Source organism: Diabrotica virgifera, chromosome 8, assembly GCF_917563875.1.
Source record: "Diabrotica virgifera virgifera chromosome 8, PGI_DIABVI_V3a".
In the NCBI taxonomy this organism is placed as follows: domain Eukaryota; kingdom Metazoa; phylum Arthropoda; class Insecta; order Coleoptera; family Chrysomelidae; genus Diabrotica; species Diabrotica virgifera.
In genome coordinates, this window is record NC_065450.1 from 140,255,282 (window position 1) to 140,269,638 (window position 14,357).

At 34.9% G+C, this 14,357-nt stretch overlaps 1 protein-coding gene across 1 annotated transcript in view; it reads right to left on the reverse strand.

Annotated features, from left to right (window-relative positions):
• LOC126890277 (putative serine protease K12H4.7) overlaps positions 1-14,357 on the reverse strand; it is a 103,394-nt gene that overhangs the window by 30,388 nt on the left and 58,649 nt on the right. The window contains exon 6 of the mRNA XM_050659134.1: positions 1,064-1,348. Within this exon, the coding sequence (XP_050515091.1) occupies positions 1,064-1,348 (285 nt within the window). The remainder of the gene's footprint in view (positions 1-1,063; positions 1,349-14,357) is intronic.

The following is a 14,357-nucleotide window of genomic DNA, read 5'->3' on the forward strand; positions in this document are numbered from 1 at the left end:
TCTCCACATTTAAAAAAACAATATATTAGATCCTGAAACAGTTTATTCCAATAGACAAGTGTGTCATCAACATTTCGGGCCTATATATTTTTGGAAGTTTGTAAAAGATTATAAGGTAATATTTATCTAAACAATCATTCTACAAGATTCTTTCAAAAATTTTCATTCAACTCAATATTACACATCAGTGTCTCAGTGCTTTCATTTGACACATGGCAGTAGTGTTTAGCATTTTGAAAACAAATTGGAATATTTGAAGTTTTCAGTAAAATATTGAATAAAACATCGAATTGTCTTTCTGTTGTTTTAATTTCCTGCGAAATTTCATCAAAAATCACGCAAAATTTATAATTTGAAATTCCCACGTAACTATAATTTGTCAATTTAGTTCCCATTCCAATCAAGAGATGGCGTTAATTCGATCCGAAAGATTAACATGGTCGTGAAACGTCTAAAAGAGTATGTATGGTTTGTGGTAGAAATGATTGAATCGGAAAATTGATCTAACAGCTTCACTGTTCTATACAAAGAGTCTACATTCTACCACTTCCAATACTATTGTAATATTAAATATCATGTAACCGCAGTAAATCGGTTTTTATTATCACTAAATAGTCTTTTCAGCGTTTTAAATAACTCAAAAGGCCCATTTCGTCGATTCGAGTTTATATAGGCAACCCAAATTACACGCCGCTATCCTCGGGTCAAGATTTAGACAAAATATTAAGAACAACGGCACGGGCACTGGGTTTTTCAACTGCTGAATATGCGTGCCCCGTTTGGGGCAAATGTGCCCACATCAAACAAGTGGATCCTGCGCTAAATGAGACATGCAGGCTAGTAACGGGGTACATAAATTTATCATCTCACTATATGATTATTATATGCGAAGATTCTGGAAATGTGTTCAAAAAAGCGCAAGAAAACTTAATGTAATGTAGTAAATATATGTGTGGTTAATAAATTCACTCAGCAGGTACATAAATTAATACATAATATTAGAGTTTATCTAAATTATTGTCCTTCTAAAATACTTTCTGTAGTAAATAAGTTTGTTACTTACCTTTAGTAAGAATAGCAGGAGCCTTATAATTTAAGCTTTTTGTAATTCCCAGAAGACGCCATGGGTCCAGTGTTCCCTGAACAAATACAACGTTAGATACTTTATTGACAATGGATAAACCACCATAAAATGCATTGGTCCTATTTATAGCTTGATCCAGAAACATTTTATTGTAGGGCGATTTAAAAATATCTTGGCATCTCTGAATAAAGAAACTAAGGGGAAATTGAGCGGAAGTTTGAAAATAACCAAATTCTGTACAGGTTTGATATGCCCATTGGCGATCTACAAACAAGAAAAGATGAATGATTAGAGACCTTTCTATAGTAAACATTGCCTACTTTGCCCACTGTAAAAGTTATATTTAAAAAAAAATACTTATCATCATAGCAAAGTACCAGAGATGTTTACGCGCATACTAAGAAACATGCAGAAATCAAAGCAGCCTGATCTAATCTAATCTAACGGTCTTCCTGTAAGGCTAGAAATTTGTATAGTGATAATTCATAGCACATCAAGGCTAAAAACCATGACCTGGCAGGCATCAGCACTGCACGTGTATCTACCAGGTGAATCGAAAAGTGCATAGTTTAAGAGTAAAAAAACTTTCTCCTGTAAAGTTTAAATTTAAGTATGTGTTTGAGTAAGTAATTTAGAAGAAATGTGTACAATGACAGGCGATTCTAAACAGCATAAGACCTTGCCAGGCAAGGGGAAAGATTAGGGTTTTTTCCTAAAATTATTTTTTATGCATCGAACAAAGTTTTTTTTTAGGTTTTTTGAATCATTTCAAACAGAAAAGATCTTTAGTGACTTTTCTCTTAGGTTAATAGTTTTTGACATATATAAGCGATTAAAAATTTAAAAATTGCAAAATCGGCCATTTTTGACCCTGAATCGGACATTTAACTGAAAATTTCAATGTTGCCAAGGTAGGTAGATATTCTTTAAACATCGATTGATGCAATCCCAAAAAGTTTTTTGCAATACAATATCGAAAACCGCTTTGTTGTTTAATTGCTAATCAAGCGGGCGCGACACTGTAGTATAAGTGTGGACGTTTGAGTTTGCATAAATTCATTATCTCGAGAGTGGGCAAATTTTAAGGAAAATACTCAGACAGGTCGATTTTTACTTTTAAATTAGGACTTTTTGGCATATATATAATACTAGTGACGTCATCCATCTGGACGTGATGACGTAATCGATGATTTTTTTATGTATGAGTAGGGGTCGTGTGGTAGCTCTATTGAAAGGTTATTTAATTCTCTATTCACTAATATAAACATTAACATAATTATTTATACAGGGGGTACAAAAAAATTTTTTATTAAATTAATTTACACAAAAAGAAGAAAAATTGTTTGCATACCCTGTATAAATAATTATGTTAACGTTTATATTACTGAATAGAGAATTAAATAACCGTTCAAATGAGCTCCTACACGACCCCTACTCTCATTAAAAAAATCATCGATTACGTCATCACGCCCAGAGGGATGATGTCAGTAGTATTATATATATATATATATATATATATATATATATATATATATATATATATATATATATATATATATATATATATATATATATGTTATGATCTGCTTTCTATTACTTTGATATTAATTAATATTTATTTGATTAATTTATTTAATTATTCAATTAATTATCCAATTGTTGCAAATCATTCAAAAAAAATTAAGAAAAAATCTCAGGGTGCCTTTTTTATAATACAAAAAAATATCTAAATTATCTTATGTTATACTTATCTTCTCTCGTGGTTTCAGTATCTCTTAGTTGATTCTTATCGGGAGAAAAATAGGAAAGGAAAATAAATAGAAATACATAAATAAACATACAGAAATATCTTTTATTATCAAATTCTATACTCTCAAAATCGATCAATTAAAACCTGTGGACATAGCTGTCCGAATGAAATTTTTACTACTTAAATTTATTCTAGTTCAAATAAAAATTTATCGGTTTGTTTTCGATGACTTTGATATAACAGGCTAAACAAACAAATTTAGGTATTCGCAAAAATTACTTATATTTCCTATTTAATTTTTGAAATATTGGAATCTTAATTCAAATGCTTTTACTCAAAATTTTAGTTTCCGAACATAAAAAAATCTTTCACATAAATTGACTGACCTTTTGCTTCACTCACAATGATGTCTCCTCTTGACCCAAACAGCTCTCCCTTGTTGACTATGTTAGGCTTCCCATCAAAGCCCTCTCCGTTCTTAAGCTTCAATCCAGCAGCATACCAGCACTAATTCTCCAAAGAAACAACGAGCCAGGCCTCTTTTAACCAGTACTCGATTCAAACAACTCCAAAATTCTCTCCTCTCCTTCTCACAATAATACAGAATCAAAGAGGTATTTCTTCTCAATTTGATCTGTCTCTCCTTCCACTTTTCAGCTCCACTCTTCACTATCAAACAACCACTGGTACTTGTTTTTTAACTATCCACGAAAACGTTGACTGCTCTTCAGCGATGCCGATCACATAATAATTCCTCTTTCCAAAACTATCTGAAAATTCAACCTTCTCTCCTTCCCATTCCAAATTGCCAAACCAATCAGAGACATTTCTTCTTCCCCATTCTTTTTCTTTCACAAAAACCCACGCATTCTTTCAAAAATATTCCTACCATCATAATAATTACTTTCGGGAAATTTTACAAAATTTACTCGGGGTTAAACAAAAAGAGATTAAAATTCCAAACTTTCTTTTACATTATTTTCTAAAGAACTAATAATTACAGCTACCTGTGGTTTTACTTTTCCCGTAATAACAAAACAATCTTTTTAAATTATAATCCTAAATTAATGTTCTTTTCACTTTTTATTTACAAATGTCTTTAATTCTTCATGGAAAATCTCATTAAAGGAGAAACCCACTTGCGTGAAAGCTAACTTCTAATAAATATTTACAAATCAATATACAGGGTGTATCAAATTTATGTGCCCGCGTTATATTAAAAAAAAAATAAAAATTTTATTCTATCTTTGATTGATAAATTGATACACAATAATATACTTATATATATATATATATATATATATATATATATATATATATATATATATATATATATATATATATTCTTTAAAATAACAGCTGACCTGGTAGATAAAAATTTTTTTTTTTTTTTTAACATCCCATTTATTTACAATCTGTAATAATGATTACAATAAGTAAATTGTTTAACAATTAAAAGAGACTTGCAGGAGACTGTCCAGTGACAATAACCTATAAAATCATAATTTTAGTACTTAACAAAATTATTTGTGACTAATAAATAAAACCTTATAAATAAAACTCTATAATAAATAAAATATTTTTGAAAATTTAAAATTTAAAATCTTGTTCGTAGATCGCTTGGAGTGTAGCGCTTTAGCCTTCTGTTTGCCTGGGGTCTCATTAGGTTCTTCGCTAGCCTGTTGGGGTGGTTTTGTAGTCGGATGTCGTATTTTTGGGCGTAACTGGCAATTTCTTCTTTGACAGTCTTCATTTGGAGATCACGATTGATGTGTTCATTGGGCATGTACCACGGTGCATTTGTGATAATGCGCAAGGTTTTCGATTGGAATCTCTCCAGGATGTCGATATTGGATCTCGACGCAGATCCCCACAGTTGGATACCATAGCTCCATATTGGCTTAATCACTGCCTTGTATACTAAAATTTTATTGTACAAACTCAGTTGTGACCTTTTTCCTATCAGCCAGTACATTTTATTGAGTTTCAGACCCAACTGTTTTCTTTTCGTGAATATGTGTTTCTTCCACGTTAATCTGCGGTCCAAGTGCATACCTAGGTATTTTACGTCATCCTTTTGTTGTAGTACTTGATTATTTATTGAGACGGTTGGGCACGTATCTTTTCGATTAGTGAACGTTATATGTACTGACTTGCTTTCGTTTACTTTAATTCGCCATGTTTGTAACCAGATATTTATACTGTCGAGATTTGTCTGGAGCAGTTGCGAGGCGATGTACGGGTTTGAGTGAGCTGCAATGATTGCTGTGTCATCTGCATATGTGGCTGTGATGATGTTTTGGCTTGTAGGAAGATCTGCTGTGTAGAGTAGGTAGAGAACTGGTCCAAGGACACTACCCTGAGGTACTCCAGCGTTGATTGGATATAAGTTAGTGCACTGATCTTTAACTTTTACAAGGAAATGGCGGTCGGAGAGATAGGACTTGAGGATTAGAAAGTAGTCGAGAGGAAGGACTTTTCTTATTTTGTATAGCAAGCCAGTGTGCCAGACTTTATCAAAAGCCTGCGAGACATCCAAAAAGGCTGCAGAGCAGTATTGCTTCTCTTCTAAGGCTTTGTTTATGGAATTGCAGACTCGATGAATTTGCTCGGTGGTAGCATGTTGTTGTCTAAATCCAAACTGGTGGTTGGGTATTAGCTGCTTTTCCACGAGGATTGGCTGTAATCTGTCTAGTAAGAGTTTTTCAAAAACCTTTGACATCACTGAAAGTAGACTGATAGGTCTATAGGACTTAACTTCTTCTACAGGCTTGCCTGGTTTGGGTATTAAGATGATTTGTGCCACTTTCCACAAAAGGGGATAGTAACCAGTTCTTAAGATTGCGTTAAAAATCTGTGTCAAATATTGCACGCCTTTCTTGGGAAGTTCTTTTAAAATTCTTGCAGTGATTAAGTCGAACCCTGGGGACTTTTTCGGATTCATATCTGTTTGGATTTTGTTGAAAACTTGTTTGGCTGTGAATTTCTCCAACGGTGCTTCTAGTTGGTATGGATATTCTAAATACAATTGAATATTATCTTCTGCATCCGAGTTGTTGTTTTGGGCATGTGGTTGGAACACTTCCTCCAGGTATTTGGCAAATACTGTAGCTTTTTCGTTGTTACTTTTAGCCCAACGTCCGTTACTGGCCCGGATAGGCGGATTAGAGAGTTGTGGTCTGTTAATCTTTCGTGTTGCCTTCCATAGCGAGTATTCGGAGGTTTCCGTAGCAGATAGATTTTGTAGATATCGTTTTATGTCGTTGTTTTTATTGTTGTTTAACAAAGTTTTTAGTCGCGCTGTAGCTTGGTTTAATCTATTTTTATCCTGGGGTGCACGGGTTCTTTGCCATACTTTCCTTAGTCTTCTTTTTTCTGCGATTTTTTCTTTTATTTCGTTGGGTAAATCTTTGTGTATGATTGTTCTTGGTTGTTTAGGTGTTGACTGCCAGCCAGCTTCCTGAATTACCCTATTTAATTGATTTACTGCTTCGTCAATTTCGCCATCCGATTTTAGTGGGATGTTTAGGTCCAGTCTCTCATCAAGGATAGCCCGGAATTTAATCCAATTGGTATATTTACTACTTAGATATGGTGGAGGTTGTGTTTCGAGGATATTCGTAGATATCATGACCAAGACAGGAGAGTGGTCGGATGAAAGATCGAAACAAGATTGTGCTGTCTGGGATTCAAGTGGTATTCCTTTAGTCACACAGAAATCAACCAAATCTGGAATTTTGTTTGTGTCTGTGGGCCAGTATGTGGGTTCGCCAGTAGATATGTATTTAAGGTTGTTGGTTTCCATTGTCATGTATAATTGCCTACCTTTCGGAGTTATTAGCCTGGATCCCCAGTGAGTGTGTTTTGCGTTATAATCGCCGCCTGCTAGAAACCTGTTTCCAAGTGTGTTGAAGAATTCTTGGTATTGATTTTTGGCTATAGTATGTCGTGGTGGACTATATATTGCAGTTACTGTTAAAGGACCGTTCCAGTCTTCTATGCTAATACTTGTTGCTTGTATATAGTCTCTTTTAAACTTATTTAACTCGTGGTGTTTTATAGATGACTTAATTATGATTGCAGTTCCTCCATGTGCAGTGCCATCTGGATGTTTGGTGTTATATATTGCATAGTTGGGAATTCTCAGATAGCTTCTATTTGTAAAGTGTGTTTCAGATATTAACATTATGTCGATGTTGTGTATTAGTATAAAAGCTTTAACTTCTTGAGCATGATTTGTTAGCCCGTTGGCATTCCAAATAGCTATTTTTAAGAATTTGATCATTTTGTTAATTTAGTGACGACGGTGGTGAGAAGGTTTAACAGTGTACCCATTTGTTCCATCAGGACTTTTAACATATTCTTTAGTTCAGCCATGTCATTTGAGGCGGGAGTATTGGTAGTAATTACTTCTGTTTGGTTTGTATTACTATTCGTAATTTGTTGTGAGTTATTAACGATTTGGGCGTAGGTAACTCCTGCTTGGACATGTTGTGCATGATTAATTGGCATGCTAGGCCTGGGTCTAATCGTTGGGAATTTTTTCGTTTGTAGCTCCTTGTATACCCTGCAACCTTTGTAGTTTGCTGGGTGGTCTCCCTCGCAGAGTACACACTTGACGTTGGCACTTCTTTCTTTATTAGTGCATTGCTCTGCTGCATGATCCCCTGTGCACTTTACACATCGTGGTCTAAGGTGGCAGTATGATTTGGTATGTCCGTATCGTTGACATCTAGAACATTGTGGTATCTCTCTTTTCTGGTACGGTGGTTCAATTTTAATCTTATGGTTTAATAGGAACTCAATGTCATATATATTTCTATTATTATCAGAAGGTTCCAAGTCGACGAAAAATAGTGATAGCTGATCTTTAGTTTTAGGGTGTTTGATGTTCCAAATGTTTCTAACAGTGTGGCCTTTCTCTTCTATTTCCTTTTTTATAAGATTTTTGTCCATCGAGTAATGCATGTTCTTAAGAACAACCCTGAAACTGCGTTCGTTTTTTATTTGATAAGTATGAAACTCTGTCTTTTTTTCCGATAGGGCTTTTGTTATTGTACTATAGTAGTCAGCAGATTTTGGCTGAAGATTAACTTTTAGCTAAGAACTTTTAATTCGTAATTATTTTCAGCAATTTGGTTTAGTAATTCGATAAGTGGGGGTATGTGTTTAACCCCCTTAATAAATATTGGAGGCGGTTTGGTTATTTTCTCTTTTTCACTTGTGCTTTCATTGTCATTTATTTCATCATCTTTTGACTCGCTATTTAGTGCCTTGAATCTGTTAGAAGTGGTAGTCGGCGAGTTCAGCCAGTAATCGTTTATTTTTGTTTGCTTTACAATTCTTTTGTCTGGACTAGTTCGATGTCTTTTGTTGGAGTTTTCGACTGTTTTCCATTCGGTTTGATTTAATGAGGTGGAAGGTGGGTTAGTATATTGGGGTTGCTTTAAGGGTTGAGAGTAAGATGTGTTTAATGGTTGAGAAATTTGCATATTACCTTGTAATTGTTGATCAGTGCACATTTGGTATTTTGGAGCGTACGCCACTGGCTGCTGACTAGTACCCATTGCGTCGCATTGCATAGGTTCGTTAGATTGCAGAATATTCCGATTTATCGCCGTCGAAGCGGAATCCATTTTCGCTTTTTGGGTCCCATTAACAATCGTTTAATTTGTTTCACCACAAAAACTGGATTTTTATTTTTGTATTTATATTTAACTATAGATAAGCAAACTGGTAATATCGACTGTCTCGTTCGAAATTCAAACAAAGACTAGATAAAAATGGGGTTGAGGTTTATTGGGTATACAGCTGAATAAAACCAAGTGGTACTCTGTTTAACAAATCGTTATATTTCGCTGATTTTCATCAGCATCATCAGACGAAAGCTACAATATTTAAAAAATGGTACAATGTTATAATATGATCTTTTTTTAAGATTTTCAATTAGGTAAGATAAAAATTGTTAAAAAAAGATCATATTATAACATTGTACCATTTTTTAAATATTGTAGCTTTCGTCTGATGATGCTGATGAAAATCAGCGAAATATAACGATTTGTTAAACAGAGTACCACTTGGTTTTATTCAGCTGTATACCCAATAAACCTCAACCCCATTTATATATATATATATATATATATATATATATATATATATATATATATATATATATATATATATGTATATATGCCAAAAAGTCTTAATTTAAAAATAAAAATCGACCTGTCTGAGGATTTCTCTTCAAATTTGCCCATTCTCGAGATAATGAATTTATTATACAAACTCAAACGTCCTCACTTATACTACAGGGTCGCGCCCGCTTGATTAGCAATTAAAAAGCAAAGGGGTTTTCGATATTGTATTGCAAAAAAACTCTTCGGGAATTCATAAATCGATGTTTAAAGAATATCTACCTACATTGGCAATATTGAAAGACCTTTTCTGTTTGGAATGATTCAAAAAACCTAAAAAAACTTTGTTCGATGCAAAAAAAATAATTTTAGGAAAAATCCCTAATCTTTCCCCTCGCCTGGCAAGGTCTTATGCTGTTCAGAATCACCTGTCATTGTACACGAACTGTCATTGTACACATTTCTTCTAAATGATTTACTCAAGCACATACTTAAATTTAAACCTTACAGGAGAAAGTTTATTTTACCCCTAAACTATGCACTTTTGGATTCACCTGGTAGATACACGTGCAGGGCTGATGCCTGCCAGGTCATGGTTTGTAGCCTTGGTGTACTATGAATTATCATTATACAAATTTCTAGCCTTACAGGAAGACCATTACTCGGAGGGTTCACTAGCTCTTAGACTATAACCTAGCGACTCAGGTGTAACGCTGGTCGTAAGGTAAGAAATTTGAACACGTTTTTGTAGTTTTTCTACAGTAAAAGCTAAACATTGCTGGGTGTACACTAGTAGGAATATTGACTAAATTTTTGTTCGTACGTCTTATTTAGTATTGCCTTAACTGAATCTGCAATGGAACGTTTATCAGGGATTAGGTACATGTTTTTTATTTGTAAAACAAAATCCACTACTACTAGCTTAGCTACTAGGTACTCGACAAATAATACAAAAATCTAGGGAATTCAATGTCCCACCATCATCAATCAGCCCTGATTTGTCCATTGTCGAACATAGGCCTCCTCCAGATATTTCCATCTTCTTCCGTTCTGCGCCTCTGCTATCCAATTGGTCACAATTCTGTTGAGGTCGTCGGTCCACCGCGTTGGGGGTCTTCCTCGGCTTCGCTTGTTTGCCTGTGGTCTCCACTCAATCAATTTTTTGTCCATCTGTCGTCTTTCATTCTTGCAACATGTCCCGCCCATCTCCATTTTTGCGTTTGTCTTTGCCTTTGCCGTAATACGATCGATAATATCTTCGACTCTGGATCGCCTACGAACTTCCTCGTTTCTTACTCTATTTTTTAAGCTTATTCCAAGCATTTTTTTTATGGCATAGACTTGGGTGTTAATTAGCCAGTCACAACTTTTTTGTTTTCTATTCATACATAAAGAAGGCAATGAGGTCCTTAGAGTTCCATAGCAAACTCTTTCACAGCTCTCTACTCAGTTCAAAAGCTGCAGCTGGCCGCTATATTCCAAGCATTGATCTCTCCATCTTTCGTTGTATCCTTCTCAATTTTTCAACTGATGTTTTTGTGAGAGTTAAGGTTTCTGATCCGTATGTGAGGACTGGTAAAACGCACTGGTTAAAAGCTTTCCTTTTTAAATAGATTGGTACATATTTTAAACACTTCTCTCATTTTTCCGAATGCAGCCCAATCTAAACTTATTCTTCTGGGTAGTTCGCATGTTTGGTTGTCTCGCGTTAACCTTATTTCGTGGCCCAAATACACATATTTTTCCACACGTTCTATGGGCGATTTCTCGATTTCTATCAGCTCATTGGGGACGAGATTGGTCATCATTTTTGTTTTTCCATAATTTATCTTTAAAACGACTCTCTGTGTTACTTGCTGTAGTTGTTGTAGCATCTCTAGCTTCCCATAAGTCGTCTGTTATGAGAACAAGGTCATCGGCATATCGTAGGTGATTTAATATATCTTTCCATCGATGTTAATACCCTTTGAACCCCTCTCGAGTCGTTTAAATCGGTACTCCATGACTGTTATAAATAGTTTTGGCGACAAGGTATCTCCCTGTCGCACTCCTCTGCCAATTTCTACTTAGTCATGCAATGACTAGAAGAACGCAACTATGTCGGTGAAACTACATAAAAACACGGACCATATCCCAATCGGCAGAGGAGTCCGACAGGGCGATACCTTATCGCCTAAACTGTTTACCGCAGTACTAGAATATGCTTGTAAAAAACTTAACGGGGAAGAGCGAGGCCTGAATATTGATGGTAGAAGATTAACAAATTTGAAATTCGCAGACGACATAGTTTTATTCTCTGACAACCTCAAGGAGATATGTACAGTGCTACATGAACTTCAGTTAATGTGTGCCAGTGTAGGTCTTAAAATAAACATCTCCAAAACAAAATTCATGACAAACCTAGACCCAGTACCTAGCGGAAATATCAATATTGGAGACAACGAAGTAGAGCTAGTGGAAAAATACATATACCTTGGACACGAAATAAAGATCACAATAGACAACCAAACATGCGAACTACGAAGAAGAATAAACCTAGCATGGGCAGCCTATGGACAACTCAAAGACATCTTTAAAAGCGGTATACCAATTTCTTTAAAACGTGTTTTACAAATTTGACCAATGTGTGTTGTCTGTGATGACTTATGGTGCCGAAACTTTGACATTGACAGCTACAACTTCTAAAATGCTGCAAATAGCCCAGAGGAAAATTGAAAGGTCAATGCTGAGTATATCGCTTCGTGACCGAGTTAGAAATGAAGACTTAAGACGAAGAACAGGAGTTACCGATGTAATTTCCCGAATTGCCACCCTGAAATGGAACTGGGCCGGACACGTCGCCCGAATCAGTGATGGGAGGTGGACGAAGAGATTACTTAAGTGGAAGCCGAGATTAGACAAAAGAAGTAGAGGAAGACCACCTGCTCGTTGGACTGACGATCTCAAGAAAATATCAAGAAATTGGATGCAAAGTGCTCAAAATAGAGCACAATGGACAAAAATGAGGGAGGCCTATGTCCAGCAGTGGATGCAAAGGGCTGGATGATGATTATGATGCAATGAAAGCTAACAGTTGTCGCATTTTCGTATATATTTTGAATAATATTCGCATACCTGTGGTCTATTCTGCATTCTGATGGTGCTTTTAAGAGAGGTGCTTTTCCACTGTGTGAAATGCTTTGTGGAAGTCAACAATGGTAAGAGCAATTTGGTCTATTATATTCGATAGACTTTTCAACTAGAGTTTTAAGGCATTGCAAATGGTCGTTTGTTCCGTGTCCCGATCGATATCCTGCCTGTTCTTCCAACGGATAGAAATCGAGTTTTGCTTCCAGTCTGTTTGCCAGTATTCGAGTAAAGAGCTTGTATAGGTGGTTTAGCAAGCTAATTGGCCTATAGTTGTCAAGATCTAATTTATTTCCTGTTTTATGAAGGAGGATTATAACCGAATTCTTCTATTTATTTGGAATGTTTTCATTATGCAGACATAGACTAAAAAGTGTTTGGATTCGTGACATCAAAAGTGGACCTCCTAGTTTAATTGTCTCGATGACTACACCATCTTCTCCTGGAGCTCTATTATTTTTCATATCTTTGAGGGCATGTTGAATTTCCTCCCTTGATATATCTGTACCTCCAATCCTACATTCCGTACCTTTTGTATTGGTTGTTCGATAAGCTCTGGAATAACTTGACTTTTATATAACGTTTCATAGAAACTTTGCACTATATGTAATATGCCTGGTCTATCTGAGTTGGAAGAGTTAATTGATCTCATACGACTGGCTGAAAACAAAAGTCAAATGTTTGGTCTGAAGTTAAACTTCTCAAAGAGAAAGATCGTGATAGTAAATAGACTAGGTACATAACAATCATCCATCAATAACCACGATTGACCGGTTTGAGGATGTGAACTCAGTGGCGTAGCTGAAGATTGGGCTCCCCTTCCCGAAAATTTTTGTATGCTCCGTATTATAAACATTTACTAAAATATGTGTAAATGACAATATTTGGCCTTTCTTTAAAAGTCTTCATCTGTTCGTGTTAATAGATTTTTTGGGAATAGACATGAAAACCTATTATACCTTCATGACTCTTAATCCGACAAACCTAAACCTATTAGTAAGTTGTTGCAATATTATATCTAAAACATTGAAAACATTAACTTCCAAATTTTTTTTCTGCAAGTTATTTTTTCGTCATAGCTGAGCTCATCGTAAATTTTTTATACGTTTTTTCCGTTTATTTTTAAATTCTGGTTTAATCTCCACTATTCTGCTATTCCTGCTGCTTCTGCTTTCGGATAACGAATTTCTCATTTCTCGAAGATTATCACGAGTTTTTTCAAAAAGTTGAAAAACCGTAAACTTTGCCGTTTCAGATTGCAGAAGTTTTGATGTTAGTTAAATAAAGTTAAGTATTTTTGATTGAATGTTAACGTTAACGGCAAATTCAAAATTATTCATATGCTCTAATAATGCATTAGCTTCTAATTTTTCATATTTTTTTTTGATAGCAATGAAATTTTCGGTAAAGATTTCATTACTTGTCGGAAAGCTCGACTAAAGCAATAACAGCATCATGTCTGGATGACCACCGGGTTTCACATAACATTTTTAAGGTTGGCAAACGCGATGAATCGAAAGTGATAATACTACATAATATGTAGTACATCCCATCTATTAATACTTGCACTAAAAAAAACATATAATCTCTTAATTATGTCGTAAAAAAACCAACTCCTGTACAACAGCAACGGCATCATTCAACACTACGTTCAGATTATAAGATGCACATGAAGATAGGAAACTGTTTTTTCAATGTCAGTTATGCGCCTTTGTACGACTGAATATACACCACTCATAACGCTTGCCCCATCATACCCCTTTCCTCTGCATTTGTGTACGGAAAGGTGCTTTGATTGTATAAATTTTAAAATCATTTACAGGACCTTCTGCACTTTGGTTTAATATGCAAATAAATCCGAAAAAACTTTCAACAACTTCTGCTTTGGAAGGTAAATTATTTTCATTGCAATTTATTTTTACATACCGGAAAATAAAACTAAGCTGATCGTGTTTTGAAATATCTTGAGTGGTATCAATAATTACTGAATAAAAACAAATTTTTTTAATTAAATTAATAAATTTGTTTTCAGTTTCTTGAGCCAGCAAATTTATAACTACGTTTTGTATTTCATGGCTCAACTAATTTGTTTAAGTTATTGTTTTTATCGATTAATTTAGCTAAAACAGGATCATAATATTTAGCTGTAGTAAATGATCTACCGACAAAAATTCCCTTTTTGGGATTCACTTTCATCTAAACTACCAACATGCCCACGAAACGCTAAATTGCACCTTGCACACGGAAAGAGTAAGAGTTACGT